The sequence below is a fragment of the Diabrotica virgifera genome, chromosome 3, assembly GCF_917563875.1.
Source record: "Diabrotica virgifera virgifera chromosome 3, PGI_DIABVI_V3a".
Classification (NCBI taxonomy): Eukaryota; Metazoa; Arthropoda; class Insecta; order Coleoptera; family Chrysomelidae; genus Diabrotica; species Diabrotica virgifera.
Window position 1 is genome coordinate 259,414,831 of NC_065445.1, and position 15,172 is coordinate 259,430,002.

The 15,172-nt window shown below is 33.4% G+C and overlaps 1 protein-coding gene across 1 annotated transcript in view; it reads left to right on the plus strand.

The window, feature by feature from the left end:
* Positions 1-14,349, plus strand: part of LOC114324772 (glutamate receptor ionotropic, NMDA 3B-like) — a 424,994-nt gene extending 410,645 nt beyond the window's left edge. Inside the window, 2 exon segments of the mRNA XM_050647354.1 lie at positions 5,168-5,451; positions 11,108-14,349. Coding sequence (XP_050503311.1) covers positions 5,168-5,451; positions 11,108-11,306 — 483 coding nt within the window. The 3' untranslated portion in view covers positions 11,307-14,349.
* Positions 14,350-15,172: the final 823 nt, after the last annotated feature.

Sequence of the window (15,172 nt, forward strand, 5' to 3'; positions counted from 1 at the left end):
GTTTATCTCGTCTTCTGGAGTTTTCGGCAAATTCATTAAAAAATAGTCAAAAATCAATAGTCACGACATAAACAGTAGGTACCCTGGACACCAGGTAGGGGAGAGTTTGACAAAACGGGATACCATTCTTGATTATTTTTATTACGGAAATAATGTTAACCCGGCATTGGTCGCTAGGTAGGTTGTTACGCGAGTGGTTGCGCATGAGATTTTCTCTCACATATCCAACTTTTGCCTTTCTTTACAAAATTTTACAAAAAAGATGAGGTTTCGTCAACGATAAAGACATTTGCTTTAAAAAGACACGACGTTTTTCTGTTTTATTATTATTATCTTTATATAAAATGTGACTATTGATGCCGCCATTATTTAACATTGAAAAATATATGGTAAGTGACCATCTACAACTAACCCGTGAAACCGAATATAGGATTTTCATATCATCGACGACATCCACGGCGCCTTTTATTACATCATAAAAGGATATTATTTTAGGTTTTAAGTGGAAAAATAAAATTAATTTTTATACACACTTGGTGATGCCGGTGGTCGCTTGATGAGAGAATCTTTCACATGAAGCGCACTGACTCAACAATATGGTGATACTAAGTAAACTGAGTCACTATCTGAGCGGACGAGTCTATTAGATTGTCGAGGGAGGATAGTTAGGAGACTAGAAGGAACTACAGCGCGTATAATTACCCAAAAAAAAAGTTGTGCGCAATTTTCTGAAACCGTTAAAGAAATTATCATATTGTTATTTTTTATAGGTACAACATTTATTGAAGCACACAAAAAACATATTTTTAACTATTTTTAATGAGAGGAAAATAGTAAAAAAAATATTTATTTAAGTCCTGCACATCCACTTTTTAGCATACCACGGTTGGATAAAACGGAATAGGTTCACAATATTTAATTTTTTGTATAAAATTGTCTAAATAGTATATTTAAGTTGATATAAGACTGCAAAGCAAAATTTACCTTTGAAAAAACAATATCTTTAGTAGTCAGAAACTTAAAAATAGACCTTTTTATGTTTTATTGCAAAATGGGAAATAAGACCTTTTATTTAGGACTAGGTACATATATCAGAACAAAAGTCACATAAAAATTTGATTTTTGCAGTATGAGAACACGCTTTATCGCTATTTAAAAAATTAATAGACCAACAAATAAGTAGGTGGATAAAACGTCACATAAAAAACTGTATCGGATTTTATCCAACTTATAAGTGTCCCGTTTTGTCCAACTCAGACATTTTTCAAAATAGAAATGGCTCCTGCCTAAACGTGAAAGTAAAATTAGATAGACTACACATGATAATATTCGTTAATTGGTGCTTAATTAAATGTAATAGTCACCGGAATTATATTTTTAGATATGTAGGCAATATAATGTAGAAAACAACGCACTTAAAAGTACAAAGTATCAGAAAAATAGAGTCAAGCAATTCTAAACACAACAATTTTCATTAAATAATGGTATCAAGGTAAAACAAACTGAGAATGTTAAAATGGCGACTGAGAATAAGTTTTCGTCGTTGTCCGATTGATAGCAGCACTAGTTTTATCCAACTCTCCCCTATTCCGGAGACCATTTCCGATGTCATATTCGTCGTTAGTGATCCCAAAAATTCCCGGGTAATGATTTTTGACTAATTTTTTAATGAATTTGCCGAAAACTCCAGAAGACGCGGTAAACAGTAGGTACCCTGGGCACCACGTACTCCGGAGATCACTTCAGATGTCATATTCGTCGTCAGAGACGCCAAAAACTCCCCGAGTAATGAATTTTGACTAATTTTTTAATGAATTAGCCAAAAACACCAGAAGGCGAGGTAAACAGTAGGTTCTCTGGGTACCAGGTACTCCTAAAATCACTGTCGATATCATATTCGTCGTTAGCGACCCCAAAAATCCCCCCGAGTAATGATTTTTGACTAATTTTTTAATAAATTTGACGAGAAAACTCCAGAAAACGAGGTAAACAGTAGGTACCCTGGGTACCAGGTACTCTAGAGATCACTTCCGATATTATATTTGTCGTTAGCGACCCCAAAAAAGCCCCGAGTAATGATTTTTGACTAATTTTTTAATGAATTTGTCGAAAATTCTACAAGACGAGGTAAACAGTAGGTACCCTGGGCACCAGGTACTTTGAAGATCACTTAAGACGTCATATTTATTCGTTTTCAGCGACCCCAAAAACCCACTAGTAAAAAAATTGAACTAATTTCCGCCGATAATTGACGATTTCCGAATTTTTTTATTATTACTCCAGGCTGTGGGTGAAAAATAGGTCGATTTCAGGATATAATTCAGGAATTTTTGAAACCTATCAGTTGTTGTAAAGGACGATACCAGGAATAACCTCTACTAAAATATGAGCAAAAATATTGTGAGCTTTTTTTTATTGCGATTTTCATTTGTTAAATTTGCAATTTTTAAAGATTTTTAAATTTGCAGCTTAGGCTATTGATTTTAGAGAAAAACTTTTTAAAAGAAAGTTAGGTATAGTAAATTAAAAAAACGTACAATTTGAGCTATGGTAAGTTTAATTTCGTTTATTGGTTATTGCAAAACAGCCAGTGAAATGTCCAAATTGGCCGGTTTCAAAAATTCCTGAATTACAATATCACGTTTTTTCACCCACAGCCTTGGGTATATCTGTTTGAGATGCACTATAAGAACGCATTTTTTGTATGCAGTTTTTCAATATTATATTATGGTTCGGTTCACAAAGTTTCCTGGAGCATTCACGAATCGAATGCAAAAATAATTATTAAGATCCATCTTTTTCTTTTTTTCGGAGGTTCAGTGCTTTATTGCTTCGACTATTAATCTCTTCTGTAGATTTGTTAAAGAACTTATACTTATAATTTCATCTTCGGAAGGTCCATGAATTTATCTCTGCGCTTAGAGGACTACAGGTACATTTTCTCACGTTCTATTGTGTTATTAAAATTTGGTACTTTATGGAAAATTTATTAAAAAGAATATCGGAAAAGATTGCTGATAACGAAATATATTTGCTACCGCTATTCTTTTGATGTGGTCCTCTTCCTCGTTACTTCTTACTCCTAGTTGTAAATATTATATCCTCGCATTGTTTTTTTTTTCGGAGATTTCGACAAGGGATGTTCGACAAGAATGTGTGCTTTCCCCTCTTTTATTTAACATAACGATAAATAAATCAAGCTTTAAAATCGACAAAAATATAGTACATATACAAGGTGTCCCAAAAGTAGCGGAACGGTCGAATATTTCTCGAAAGAAACATCGTATCGAAAAACTGAAATATAAGTGTTCAATGATTTTTCAAAAATCTATCGAACGACACCAAACGCGACCCCCTACACCATCCCCTAGAGGTGGGGTGGGGGTAAGTTTGAAATATTAAATGGAAACTGCAAACTTTTATTTCACATTTGGATTCCTTAAATAAAACTAAGCAACTTTAATTCGAGACATTTTTTTGAACTATGGATAGATGGCGCTATAATCGGAAAAAAACATTTATCCTGATAGCATAGGTAAATTATAGAAAGGGTCTAATATCTCGAGAAATACAAATTCCAAATGAAAAAATGTTTAATATTTTTCAAAGACTTATTGAATGATTCCAAACACGACACCCGACTCCACACCCTGAGGTGGGGTAACTCTAAAATCTTAAATAGCTACTTTTATTTTTTATTACAGATTTGGATTTATGATAAAAAATTAAGCAACATTTATTCGAAACACTTTTTAGAATTGTGGATAGATGGCGCTATAATTGGAAAAAGACGATTTATTAGCGTCATCTATCAACAATTCTAAAAAATGTTTCGAATAAATGTTGCTTAATTTTTCATGACAAATTCAAATCTGTAATAAAAAATGGGGGTTCCTATTTAAGATTTTAGAGTTACTCCCCAACCCACCTCCAGGGTGTGGAGTCTGGTGTCGTGTTTAGTATCATTCAATAGGTTTTCGAAAAATATTAAACACGTATTTTTTTGTTTTTCATTTGGAAGTGTATTTCTCGAGATATTAGACCGTTTCTATAATTTATCTATGCTATCAGCTGGACCTCGGAGGTAAACTACACTATGTCGAAATGGTGTTTTTTTGAACAAGTTTTTTCAATCCACTTGTTTTATTATTTGGATTACAGAAATTGATTGTATATTATCATTAAAATATAGACGTATTGTCTATCAAATCATTATGGCTAATACCAGATTTTTATTAACATTCTAAGTGCTATATACTTTGTTGCAAACACACGCTAAACACAGTTGCTCGAAATGACAGAGTGTAGTTTACCTCCGAGGTCCAGTCAGGATAAATGGTTTTTTCCGATTATAGCGCCATCTATCCATAGTTGAAAAAAATCTCTCAAATAAAAGTTGCTTAGTTTTATGTAAGGATTCCAAATTTGAAATAAAAGTTTGAGGTTTCCCTACACCCCACCTCTAGGGGGTGGTGTGGGAGGTCGTGTTTGGTGTCATTCGATAGATTTTTGAAAATCATTAACACATACTTTTCAGTTTTTCGATACGATGTTTATTTCAAGAAATATTCGACCGTTCCGCTACTTTTAGGACACCCTATATATGTGAAACTCTTGCGCTTTTTCGAGAATCTGTCATAGTGTAAAGATCTGGTTAATGGTTGAACATTAAAGCCTGAATCCTGGATGATATTCTCCTAGAAACGTTTGGGTTAATAGGCTTCAATTTCTCGTGCACAAAGATGTTTGACAATATCTTGTATGCTGTATTTAGGAGAGTTATTCCGCTGTAATTATTGCATTCCAGTTGGTTTCCCCTTTTTGTGTAACGGGCCTCTTAAGCCTAAGCTCCATTCTTGAGACATTTGCCCTTTAGACCAAATTTTACAAACAATTTCTCGCATCCACTTGGTGATCTGCTCTCCACCGTGCTTAAAAAACTCTGCTGGAATGCCATCGCTGCCTGAGGATTTGTGGTTCCTTAGTTTTTCCACAGATATTTTCACTTCTTCTACCGAGGGTAGAACGTTCTTAAAATGCTTTATGCTATTAAGGTAGTGTTAAAAGTAACAATTTTAAATAACAATTTGGTAATAAGCTTTTAAATGGAGAATATTAATTTTTTAAAATGATATTGATAACTAACACATTTTCCAACCATTTTTAGGGAGTGATCACCAACACCAACAAACCAAGACCGCCACTTAAACGAAGCAATGACAATAATTCAAAGCAAAACACCAACCCCCAGATACGAATCCAAGTAGAAGACACATCTAAGAACGAAACGCGTCATCCTCCCCTTTCAAGAAAAACCAAAACTAGACACCAGAGTCTAGGAGACGCCACCAGCAGTTCAGATCCTCCAAAGCGCAACAAACTAACGGAACAGTCCAAGTCGTTAGATAGCAGCAACCCATCTACTTCTGAACGAAGAAGATCTAGAGCTAGGTAAGTTGGTTTTTTTTTCCTCGATTCGTCAAAAATTTTCCATCCACCTATGACTGTAGGTCTCTCTGCCACTGCTTATAATATGACATAATGACATAAGAGCAATTGGATTTTCAATAATCCTCAATAGTTTTTGTTTTTCCTATGAATAATAACTCTATACAATTTATACATAATACTATTCATATATTCGTTTTGTTAATATTTTTTGAATTCCTAAGTATTGTCTCAATAACCAGATTAAACAGATTTGTTAGAGAGATAATTAAACTTATGTTATTTTTCTTTGAAATTTATGTATGTACATATTTAACTAGTACACAGGTTGGGCCAAAGAAAACAGTCCACCTCGATATTTGGCAGTATTTATTAGATTTTAAGGCAATGAAGACACATGCCGATTTTGATCTAAGGGGGTCATATTTTTACGGACATACATCTGTCATTTGTCAACGCCCTTCCTTCCACTTCCCTCACCCCTTATTTTTAAATAGGGAATAAAGGCCGTGTGCTAGCTCATTTGAAAGGTTATTCAATTCTCTATTCAGTAATGTTAACATTGACATAATTATTTATACAGGGTGTCCAAGAAAAATTATTTTGCTTATTTGACGCAGAAAGAAGAATGTATGTAATTTATTTAATTCAAAATACATTCTACTGCTGACAGAAAACAGAAAAAAATGTTTATTTTATAAACATTGTTTGCTGCTTAAATCCAATATTCAACCTACCAAGAGGCAGTTGGGTGGCAATTTAAATATTGAAATTAAGCGAAAAGCAATGTTTATTTATCAAAAAACATTTTTTTCTCTTTTCTGACAGCAGTGGAATGTATTTTGAATTAAATAAATTACATAAATTCTTCTTTTTGTGTCAATTATTTTAATTAAAATGTTTTTTTGGACACTTTGTATAAATAATTATTATGTTAATGTTTATATTACTGAATAGAGCAGCGGTTCTCAACCTTTTAGCACTGTCGCCCTCTTTGAACACTGAAGAAAGATCACGCCTCCCCTCCAGTCAATAATTGGTTGGTTCAAGTTAGAACAGTGAAATTGTGAAACTGACGATGCTAACTCTACGTTAGCAAAAGCTGGGTGCAAAATAAAAATCCAGATATATTTAAATTCGAAAGTTTATTTGATGTCTCATTAAACTTAACATTATTTATTTATTTGAGAAAAAGAATAATCAAAAAATCAAATACCCATATAAAGTTGAAAGTCTTATATGTGTGTTTTTGCACTTTCAATGAGAGGGTGGGCATTGCCTGTTCTTGACAAGTTTTTCGATATTTCGTTGAAACTGTGTCAGAGCACACCTCAAGTCACTTTCAACGTCCAGCCTTGAACGGTATTTTGATTTTATATACGCCAATGCAGAAAAACCAGATTCGCAAAGATATGTGGATGAAAACTGGACTAATAACTTCGCAGATACTAAAGCTTCGCAGATACTTCTGGGATAAACAGGAAAGTAGGTTAACCAAAATTCTTCCAAGTTCATGTTTGCAAAATCTGCTTTTGCTTATGAATCACATTTTAGGTCAATTGCCTGCTCTTGAAGGTTAACTGGAAGAATGTCAACTTCGATATGAAAAGGATCTCTTACCAACTTAAATTCCCAGTTTTCCGAGCTAACATCTGGAAAGTACTTTCGAATTTGATTGTTCATTTCTTCCAAATGCCGTGATATGACGTCTTTCAAATTCGAAACTAGATATAGTGAAGGGTTTGAATATCATCGAGGAGGTCGTTCAGTTTAGGAAAAGAGGAAAAGTTTGGCTTGGAGCTGTGAAGGCGGCGTTGCCAAAGCGATATTTTTCTATAAACCTCTTAATTGCATCATAAGTGTTTAAGAGGTTATTACGGCCTTGAAACTTCAGATTCAGGACATAAAGTGTCTCAAAAAAGTCAGACAAATAAGCCAAGTAAAAGATATTTTTATGATCTGTAAATCTTCTGTGATCTTCTTGTTTTGAAGTCATTAACAAAATGTCAACTTCTGACTTTAAATTGAATAATCTTGAAAGCATATTTCCTTTGGATAACCACCGGCTTCTGTGTGAAACAGGAGGGTTTCCTGATCACTATTCAGTTCTTGATATAGTGCCTGAAAGAGCCTAGTGTTTAATGCGCTGGATTTGATGTGGTTAACTATTTTAATTACTAAGTTTAATGTGACGTTGAGAGGTTCAGGTAAAGTCTGACTAGCTAAAGCTTGTCTGTGAATAATGCAGTGATAACCAATTATCCTAGGGTTCTTCTTTTTTGCCAATTCCATAAATCCAGATCTACATCCTGTCATGGCTTGGGCCCCATCAGTACATATGCCAATTACTTTTTTCCATGGAAGTTCATTGATTACTAAAAATCTTCAAGAGCAGAAAATATATCAATGGCTTTAGTTGATGTTTCAAGAGATGTTGAAAACAATATTTCCTCTAGGAACCGTTTTCTGTCAATAAATCGACAGTAAAACAATAACTGTGCATGCTTTGAAATATCAGTTGTTTCGTCACACTGTAAAGAAAAAAAAAACGGTGAACCTTTTAATTTTTGCAATAGTTGATGTTTCAATTCCAGAGGCATGTCATCAATTCTAAGTACGTTTTACTGTGTCGTTTGAGAGAGAAATTTTTTCTACTTTCTTACAACTGTCTTCACTAAGTACGGTACTACAAGCAGTAAGTAAACAAGGTTTATTTAGTGACTCACCAATAGTATGTGGTTTCTTGTCTTTAACTATCAAAAGTGCTATTTTGTATGATGCTTCCACAGCTTTCTCATTTTCAACACGAAAATTTGCAGTAGAGTTAAGTTTCATACGTTTTAGACTTTTTTGGCAATAAAAAATTCTGGGCCTTTATCTTTCAAAGAAGAATGGTTTGTAATTAGATGCCATTCCAAACGTCCGAGCGCATTGCATCATTACTTTCCGGGCGCATTGCATCATTACTAAGAACAGCATGGCATCTGACACACTGAGGTAAATGACTGCCGTTTTTCTCCATAAAGGTAAAACCACACTTGATATAATCGTCTGAATACAATCTTTTCTTTGGAAGTGACCTAGCCATTTTCAAAGCTGTTACACAACACTATTAAATAATTCACAAACAATCACTCTGTTATTAGATAACGATTACACTGATTGCTACAAACAGCACACAGACGCTTTCGACTGAGACTGACGCGTGAGACGGAGTCACTGAACTGGAGCCAGGAGTGCTTGCAATACAGAATACAGTGTTGGTAAATATACTTTGCGCTCCTACGATGTTGCCATACACAAGACTGTCGTGTTCAACTCAGGTTGTGTGTTGTGTAAAACAATTTTAATCACGTTTAAATAAAGAAATATTTCTAAACAAAATAAAAATTCTAAATACAAAATATTTTGTTTATTAACAAAATATATATTTTTTTAATTATTTTTTTTCTTTGTGCCCTCACGCCTCCCCTGAAATTCTCTCACGCTCCCCCAGGAGGGCGCGCCCCCCAGGTTGAGAACCACTGGAATAGAGGATTAAATAACCTTTCAAATTACACAAAAACAAGAATGTATGTAATTTATTTAATTCAAAATACATTCTACTGCTCTCACAAAAGAAAAAAATGTTTTTATCTACCCTGTCATATTATGTATAAGTTTTTAGTTTGTGAAAACTGTCATTATAGTTAACAGTGCGTGAAGGGTTTAAAGTGTGCCTGTATTTTAAATGGGATTTACTTTTTCGCACTGCTTTTTGGCACACTTTCATTAATGACATCCTTAACTTTCGCGTTGTCAGGGTGATAAAATAATGAGCAATAAATTACAACAAAAGTTTTGAGAGTTTTTTGGTTTGAAAGAAGTTAGAATTTTTAAATGTCAAAGTTCTTAAAATTTTAGAATAGAAATGAATTCAAGTGACGAAGATTTAGTTTTTTTATTTGTTTATCTTAGATAAGATATTTATTATATAGTCCTGTCGCCAGGGGGGGTACAACGGCCTCGTTAATTCAGATGGATTTACTCAAGTTTTTTTTATGTATTTTGACCCGTAGAACACGAATTTTTTGGGTAACAGTTGATCCGGATGTCGATAAGATTGTTATAGACCAAGAACTTGAGGAATCAAATAACAGCGATTTTTGGCAAAACAAAACAATATTTTGTATTTTTTGGGCCATTTTAAGTAAAAAATATTTCTACAAGTTTTTTCGTAGGATGCACAGTTTTCGAGATAAACGCGGTTGAACTTTAAAAAAATCGAAAAATTGCAATTTTTGAACCCGAATAACTTTTGATTAAAAAATAAAATAGCAAGTCTGCTTACCGCATTTGAAAGTTTAAGTCAAATTATATCGGCTTTGATTATTTGCATTGGTAAAAATTTATTTTTTTATTGTTTAACAAAGCTATAAACACGTAGGGTTTCCCGTGCTTTTACATGCGTTTTAACGCATGTAACGTAGAAATAGTCTTGATTGCACTAGTACCTATTCTACCTACTCGTTCGATTTTAAATGAGAAATCATAGAAACATCACTCACGCACTAGTTGTTTGTAGCTTTGTTTAGCAATAACACAATAAATTTTTAGCAATGCAAATAATCAAAACCGACATAATTTGACTTGAACTTTCAAAGGCGCTAAGCAGAATTGCTATTTTATTTTTTAATCAAAAGTTATTCGGGTTTAAAAATTGCAGTTTTTCGATTTTTTGAAAGTTCAACCGCGTTTATCTCGAAAACTGTGCATCCTACTAAAAAACTTGTAGAAATATTTTTTGCTTAAAATGACCCAAAAAATACAAAATATTGTTTTGTTTTGCCAAAAATCGCTGTTATTTGATTCCTCAAGTTCTTGGTCTATAACAATCTTATCGACATCCGGATCAACTGTTACCCAAAAAATTCGTGTTCTACGGGTCAAAATACATAAAAAAAATTTGGGTAAGTCCATCTGAATTAACGAGGCCGTTGTACCCCCGCTGGCGACAGGACTAATATGAAACTTTGCGTGAAGTACATTTTGCGAACTTACGCGATGTATAGCACTCGCTCCGCTGTCGCTCGTGGTCTAAACATCGCGTGCGTTCGCAAAAAGCATACTTCACGAACTGTTTCATAAATAACTATTTGATAAATAAACATTGCTTTTCGCTTAATTTCAATATTTATACTGCCACCCAACTGCCTCTTGGTAGGTTAAATATTGAATTTAAGTAACAAACAATGTTTATCAAATAAACATTTTTTTCTGTTTTCTGTCAGCAGTAGAATGTATTTTGAGTTAAATAAATTACATACATTCATCTTTTTGTGTCAATTAATCAATATAATTTTTCTTGGATTATAAATAATTATGTCAATTTTAATAATATTGAATAGAGAATTGAATAACCTTTCAAATGAGCTAGCACACGACCCCTATTCCCTATTTAAAAGTAAGGGGTGGGGGAAGCGGAAGGGAGGGGATTGACAAATGACAGATGTATGTAGCGTAAAAATGTGTCCCCCTTAGATCAAAAATCGACCTGTTTCTTCATTTCCTTAAAATCTAATAAATACTGCCAATTATCGAGGTGGACTGTTTTCTTTGGCCCAACCTGTATATTTAACTAGTAATTTAATTAATGGCCATATTTTTTTGTTGTCCACAGATCTAAATCCAGAGACGATGATCTACCACCCGCACCTCCACCACCCAACTGCTCACCGAGGAACTCGAACGGTAGATCGCCCCTGGAGCGTTTGTCGAAAGACGAACTCGTACTCCTATGGAGAAGTTCTGAATCAGAACTGAGAAGCCATCTGCTGAAGGCGCTTCGCGACAAAGAAGAACCCTCGGACCCGCCTTGAAGAAAGTAAAGAGGAAATCTTACTTTCTGTGACATTTGGAGCCACTTGTGGCAGACAAAGTTAAAAAATGCGTTTTTTATGATCACCGACCATCATCATCAGCATCTTTTAAGACGAGCCATCATTAGAAAAACCAAATAATACATTTTGGAAGTCGTTTAATCTTTGGGCACGGAGAAACGGTGCCTAAGGATGACTAAACGGCCTTATAGAATTGTAGAGTGATATAAAATTGACCACTAAGTGTTATTAGAAGCCTTGTAGTCTAAGCCCTTTATGAAAAAAATACTACATTTTATGAAGAAATACTCTATCCATAAAATTAATAAGATCGTTATGAACCTTAATTACTTATCTTGTTTTTCGGAGATCATTGACAATACAACCTACAAAAGGTTAAATTTTAGACGTTTCTATTAAATTTAATAAATTAAATCCCCTCATATCAAATAAATTGGTATTAAATTTACGTTTCTATAATATACACATCGTTCTCTCTCCAGACTGGTTTTAATCTTCAGCTCTTCTAAGTGCTTTACAGAATCATCAGCCTGTCGATCAGCCAGATCTGGTCAGTCCACCAAGTTGGTAATGACTGCTTTGTCTTCTCTTCTGGAACGTTTACGGAGACCAAAGGAACTAGAGAATAAAGTAGCTATGAACAGATTGTAGTCAGTCTAGTTTTAATATACTGTTGTGATCTGATTTCTATTACTTTTATATTAATTAGTATTTATTTGATTAATTATTTAATTACCGCAAATCATACATAAAAATTTAAGAAAAAATCTCAGGGTGCCTTTTGTCATAAAAAATTTAATTAAATTCTCTTAGTTAATTAAATTACTTATCCTTTCTCGTGGCTTCAGTATCTCTTAGTTGATCCTTATCGGGATAAAATAGGAAAAGGAAATAAATAGAAAAATCATAAATAAACACATACAAATACCTTTATTATCAAAAGCAATACTCTGTAAATTTATTAATTAAATCCTGTGGGCATAACTGTCCAAAAGAAACTTTTACCATATAAATTAATCTAATTCAAACAAATATTTATCGCTTTGTTCTTGATACTATTAATAAAACAAGTTAAACAAACAAATTTGGTATTCGCAAATTACTTATACTTCCTATTAAATTTTTGAAATGTTGGAATCTTAAATGCATATGCATTTACGTAACAAATTTAACTTCTGATTCTAAAAAAATCTATCACATGGGTTATTGACTGACCTTTTTGATTCACACACAATGATGTCTCGTCTTGACCCAAACAGCTCCTCCTTGTTGATTATGTTAGGCTACCAATCAAAGCCCTCTCGTTCTCAGCAAACAATCCAGCAGGATACCAGCAACTATTTCTCCAAAACACAAGCCAGGCCTCTATTTTGCCAGTACTCGTTCAATAAACTCCAAAACTCTCTCCTCTCTTTCTCTCAACAATAATCTCCTGAGACCCAAGTATCTTTTTTTTACTTGGTGTCACAAATAATTTTAATAACGATAATTCTTGTAACTTACTCTCTTGGACTTTACAGAATCAAAGAGGTATTTCTTCTCGATTTGATTTGTCTCTCGTTCCACTTTTCAGCTACTCACTATCAAAACAAAACACTAGTACTTGCTTCTGAACTACTCACGAAAACTTTTGAATGCTCCTCTTGGATGCCGGTAACACAATGATCTTTCTTTTCCAAATCTGTCTCAACATTCAAACAAAGACTTTCCCCATTCCAAATTGCCAAGCCAATCAGAAACATTTCTCTCTCCACCTCCCTCTCTTTCAATCGAAAAACCCGTCATTCCTTCAAACAATACTTCTACATAAAACAAATGACTTTTCGAAAATTATCTAAATATTCCTGTTATTAAACAAACATATTTAAAATTCCAATTCTCTTTACCCCTATTTTTCTAAAAACTAATAATTACATCTACCTGTGGTTTTACTTTTCCCGTAATAAACAATCGGTTTAAAATTATAATCCTAAATAGCTTTCACTTAACTTTTATTTACAAATGTCTGTTATTTTTCAGGGAAAAGCTCATTATGGAGAAATCACCTTGCGCGACAGCTAACTTCTAATAAATATTTACAAATCAATATACACGGTGTATCAAATTTATGTGCCCGCGTTATATAAAAAAAATAAAATTTTTATTCTATCTGTGATTGATAAATTAATACACAATAATAACTATTTTTTTCTTCTTCCTTTGTACATAAGCAATTTTGGACAACATTATTAGATAGAAAAAAAGCACAACTTATCACAAGTTCCTTCCAAGCCTTCCAGTTTAGACCTTATTGGTTCTCTACTAATTATTATCGTTTTATTTTTCTGAGTTGAAGTCATTGTATTAACCCTGGAAGATCACACCTATTGTTTTTTAATAAACCGCACACATCAATGATTTTTTGTGAAGAAATAAAAAAAATGAAATATTTTATGATTTCCAGAGACTCTCTAATCACTATTGAATACATAAGAATAATTAAATCAATCATTTTATTTTCTCTCTCTCTTAATTGTAGTAGCACAAAAGAAAAAAATATTAAAATTACCTAAAAATAATTAACAAACATTTTCTAAAAAACCGGAAACATAAATCAAAATATTTTAATTTAATTTAACAACAAAATGATCTTTCTAACTAAAATATGACACCTTTTGATTATAGAACTCATATTCATTCTTAGGGTCGATTTCTCATACCTGCGTTAATCTATGGTTCAGTTGAACCAGGTTCACCCGTGATCTGTGGTTTTGTTTGAAATGCATTTCTCATTCCGCGTTCATGTCAGCGCTCGTTCTACAGCTTTCGAGAAATGCCAATAGATGGCAAAAGGTAAAAAACTGTCACCATTTTGAACTACCTTTTTTATGCTGTTTTTGAATAAAGTTAAATTTAAGTATTTATAGTCAAATAGTAATTTTAATAATTATAAATAAATATTAGAAAAACAAAAATAATGTTATCGTTTATCGTTAGGCTTAATATAATAAAATAGAATATATTTATATTATGACAGCGTTTCGTGTTAATACAACGCATGCGTAGTCCATGGAATCATCTGAACTGAGTTCTGAAATATTTGAACGGCCGAATTCCACCGTTCAAGCATCGTTCAAGTTTAAACTGCCATCGGTTGAACGTGAATTGAGAAAGACGATTTTGACTTTAAACTGACGTTTACTAGAAGTTCAGGTTAAACTGGAGTTGAACTCGATATGAGAAATTGGCCCTTAGCCAGGTATTTCAGTTTCACTCATTTTAGTGACTACATTAGACAGTGTGGCTCTATGCTCCATGCATTATGCTTTATAGCAAGCCGTGCATGCACGCACTGCTTTTCCATCTTTGCCTGTGCAGAAATAACACCTAGTTTGCTTTATTAAATTTGTGGGATGTTGTGTTGTTAGGTCATTAACTTGAGCACACTTGATCGCAAACCTCACACATGGGTGCTACATACCCTAGCCTGTATTCAATAAATTTTCGTGATTAGAAATATTGCTCAAATGAGACCGCAACTACACACTTGTCCTTGGCAGACTAGAGACTGAATTTACATAAAGCAGCATTACCATTGAAATGCAACTACGCAAGCTACATGCAGTTAAGTGTCGCGATGGGTATCTCACACCCAAGTGTGAGCTTCCAGGGTTAAATTCTTTTGCTATTAAGTTAATTCTCTCTCTTCAAAGAAAGCTCTCTTCAAAGAAAATTATCAATATGGCATCATTTGCGTAACAGAGAATTTTAATTTCATTTTTCCCAATTCTGTATCTTCTTCCTTTTTTAAAGCTTTTTATCACTTCATTCTTGGTTAGATCGAATAGCGTGAGGGTTGGTGATTT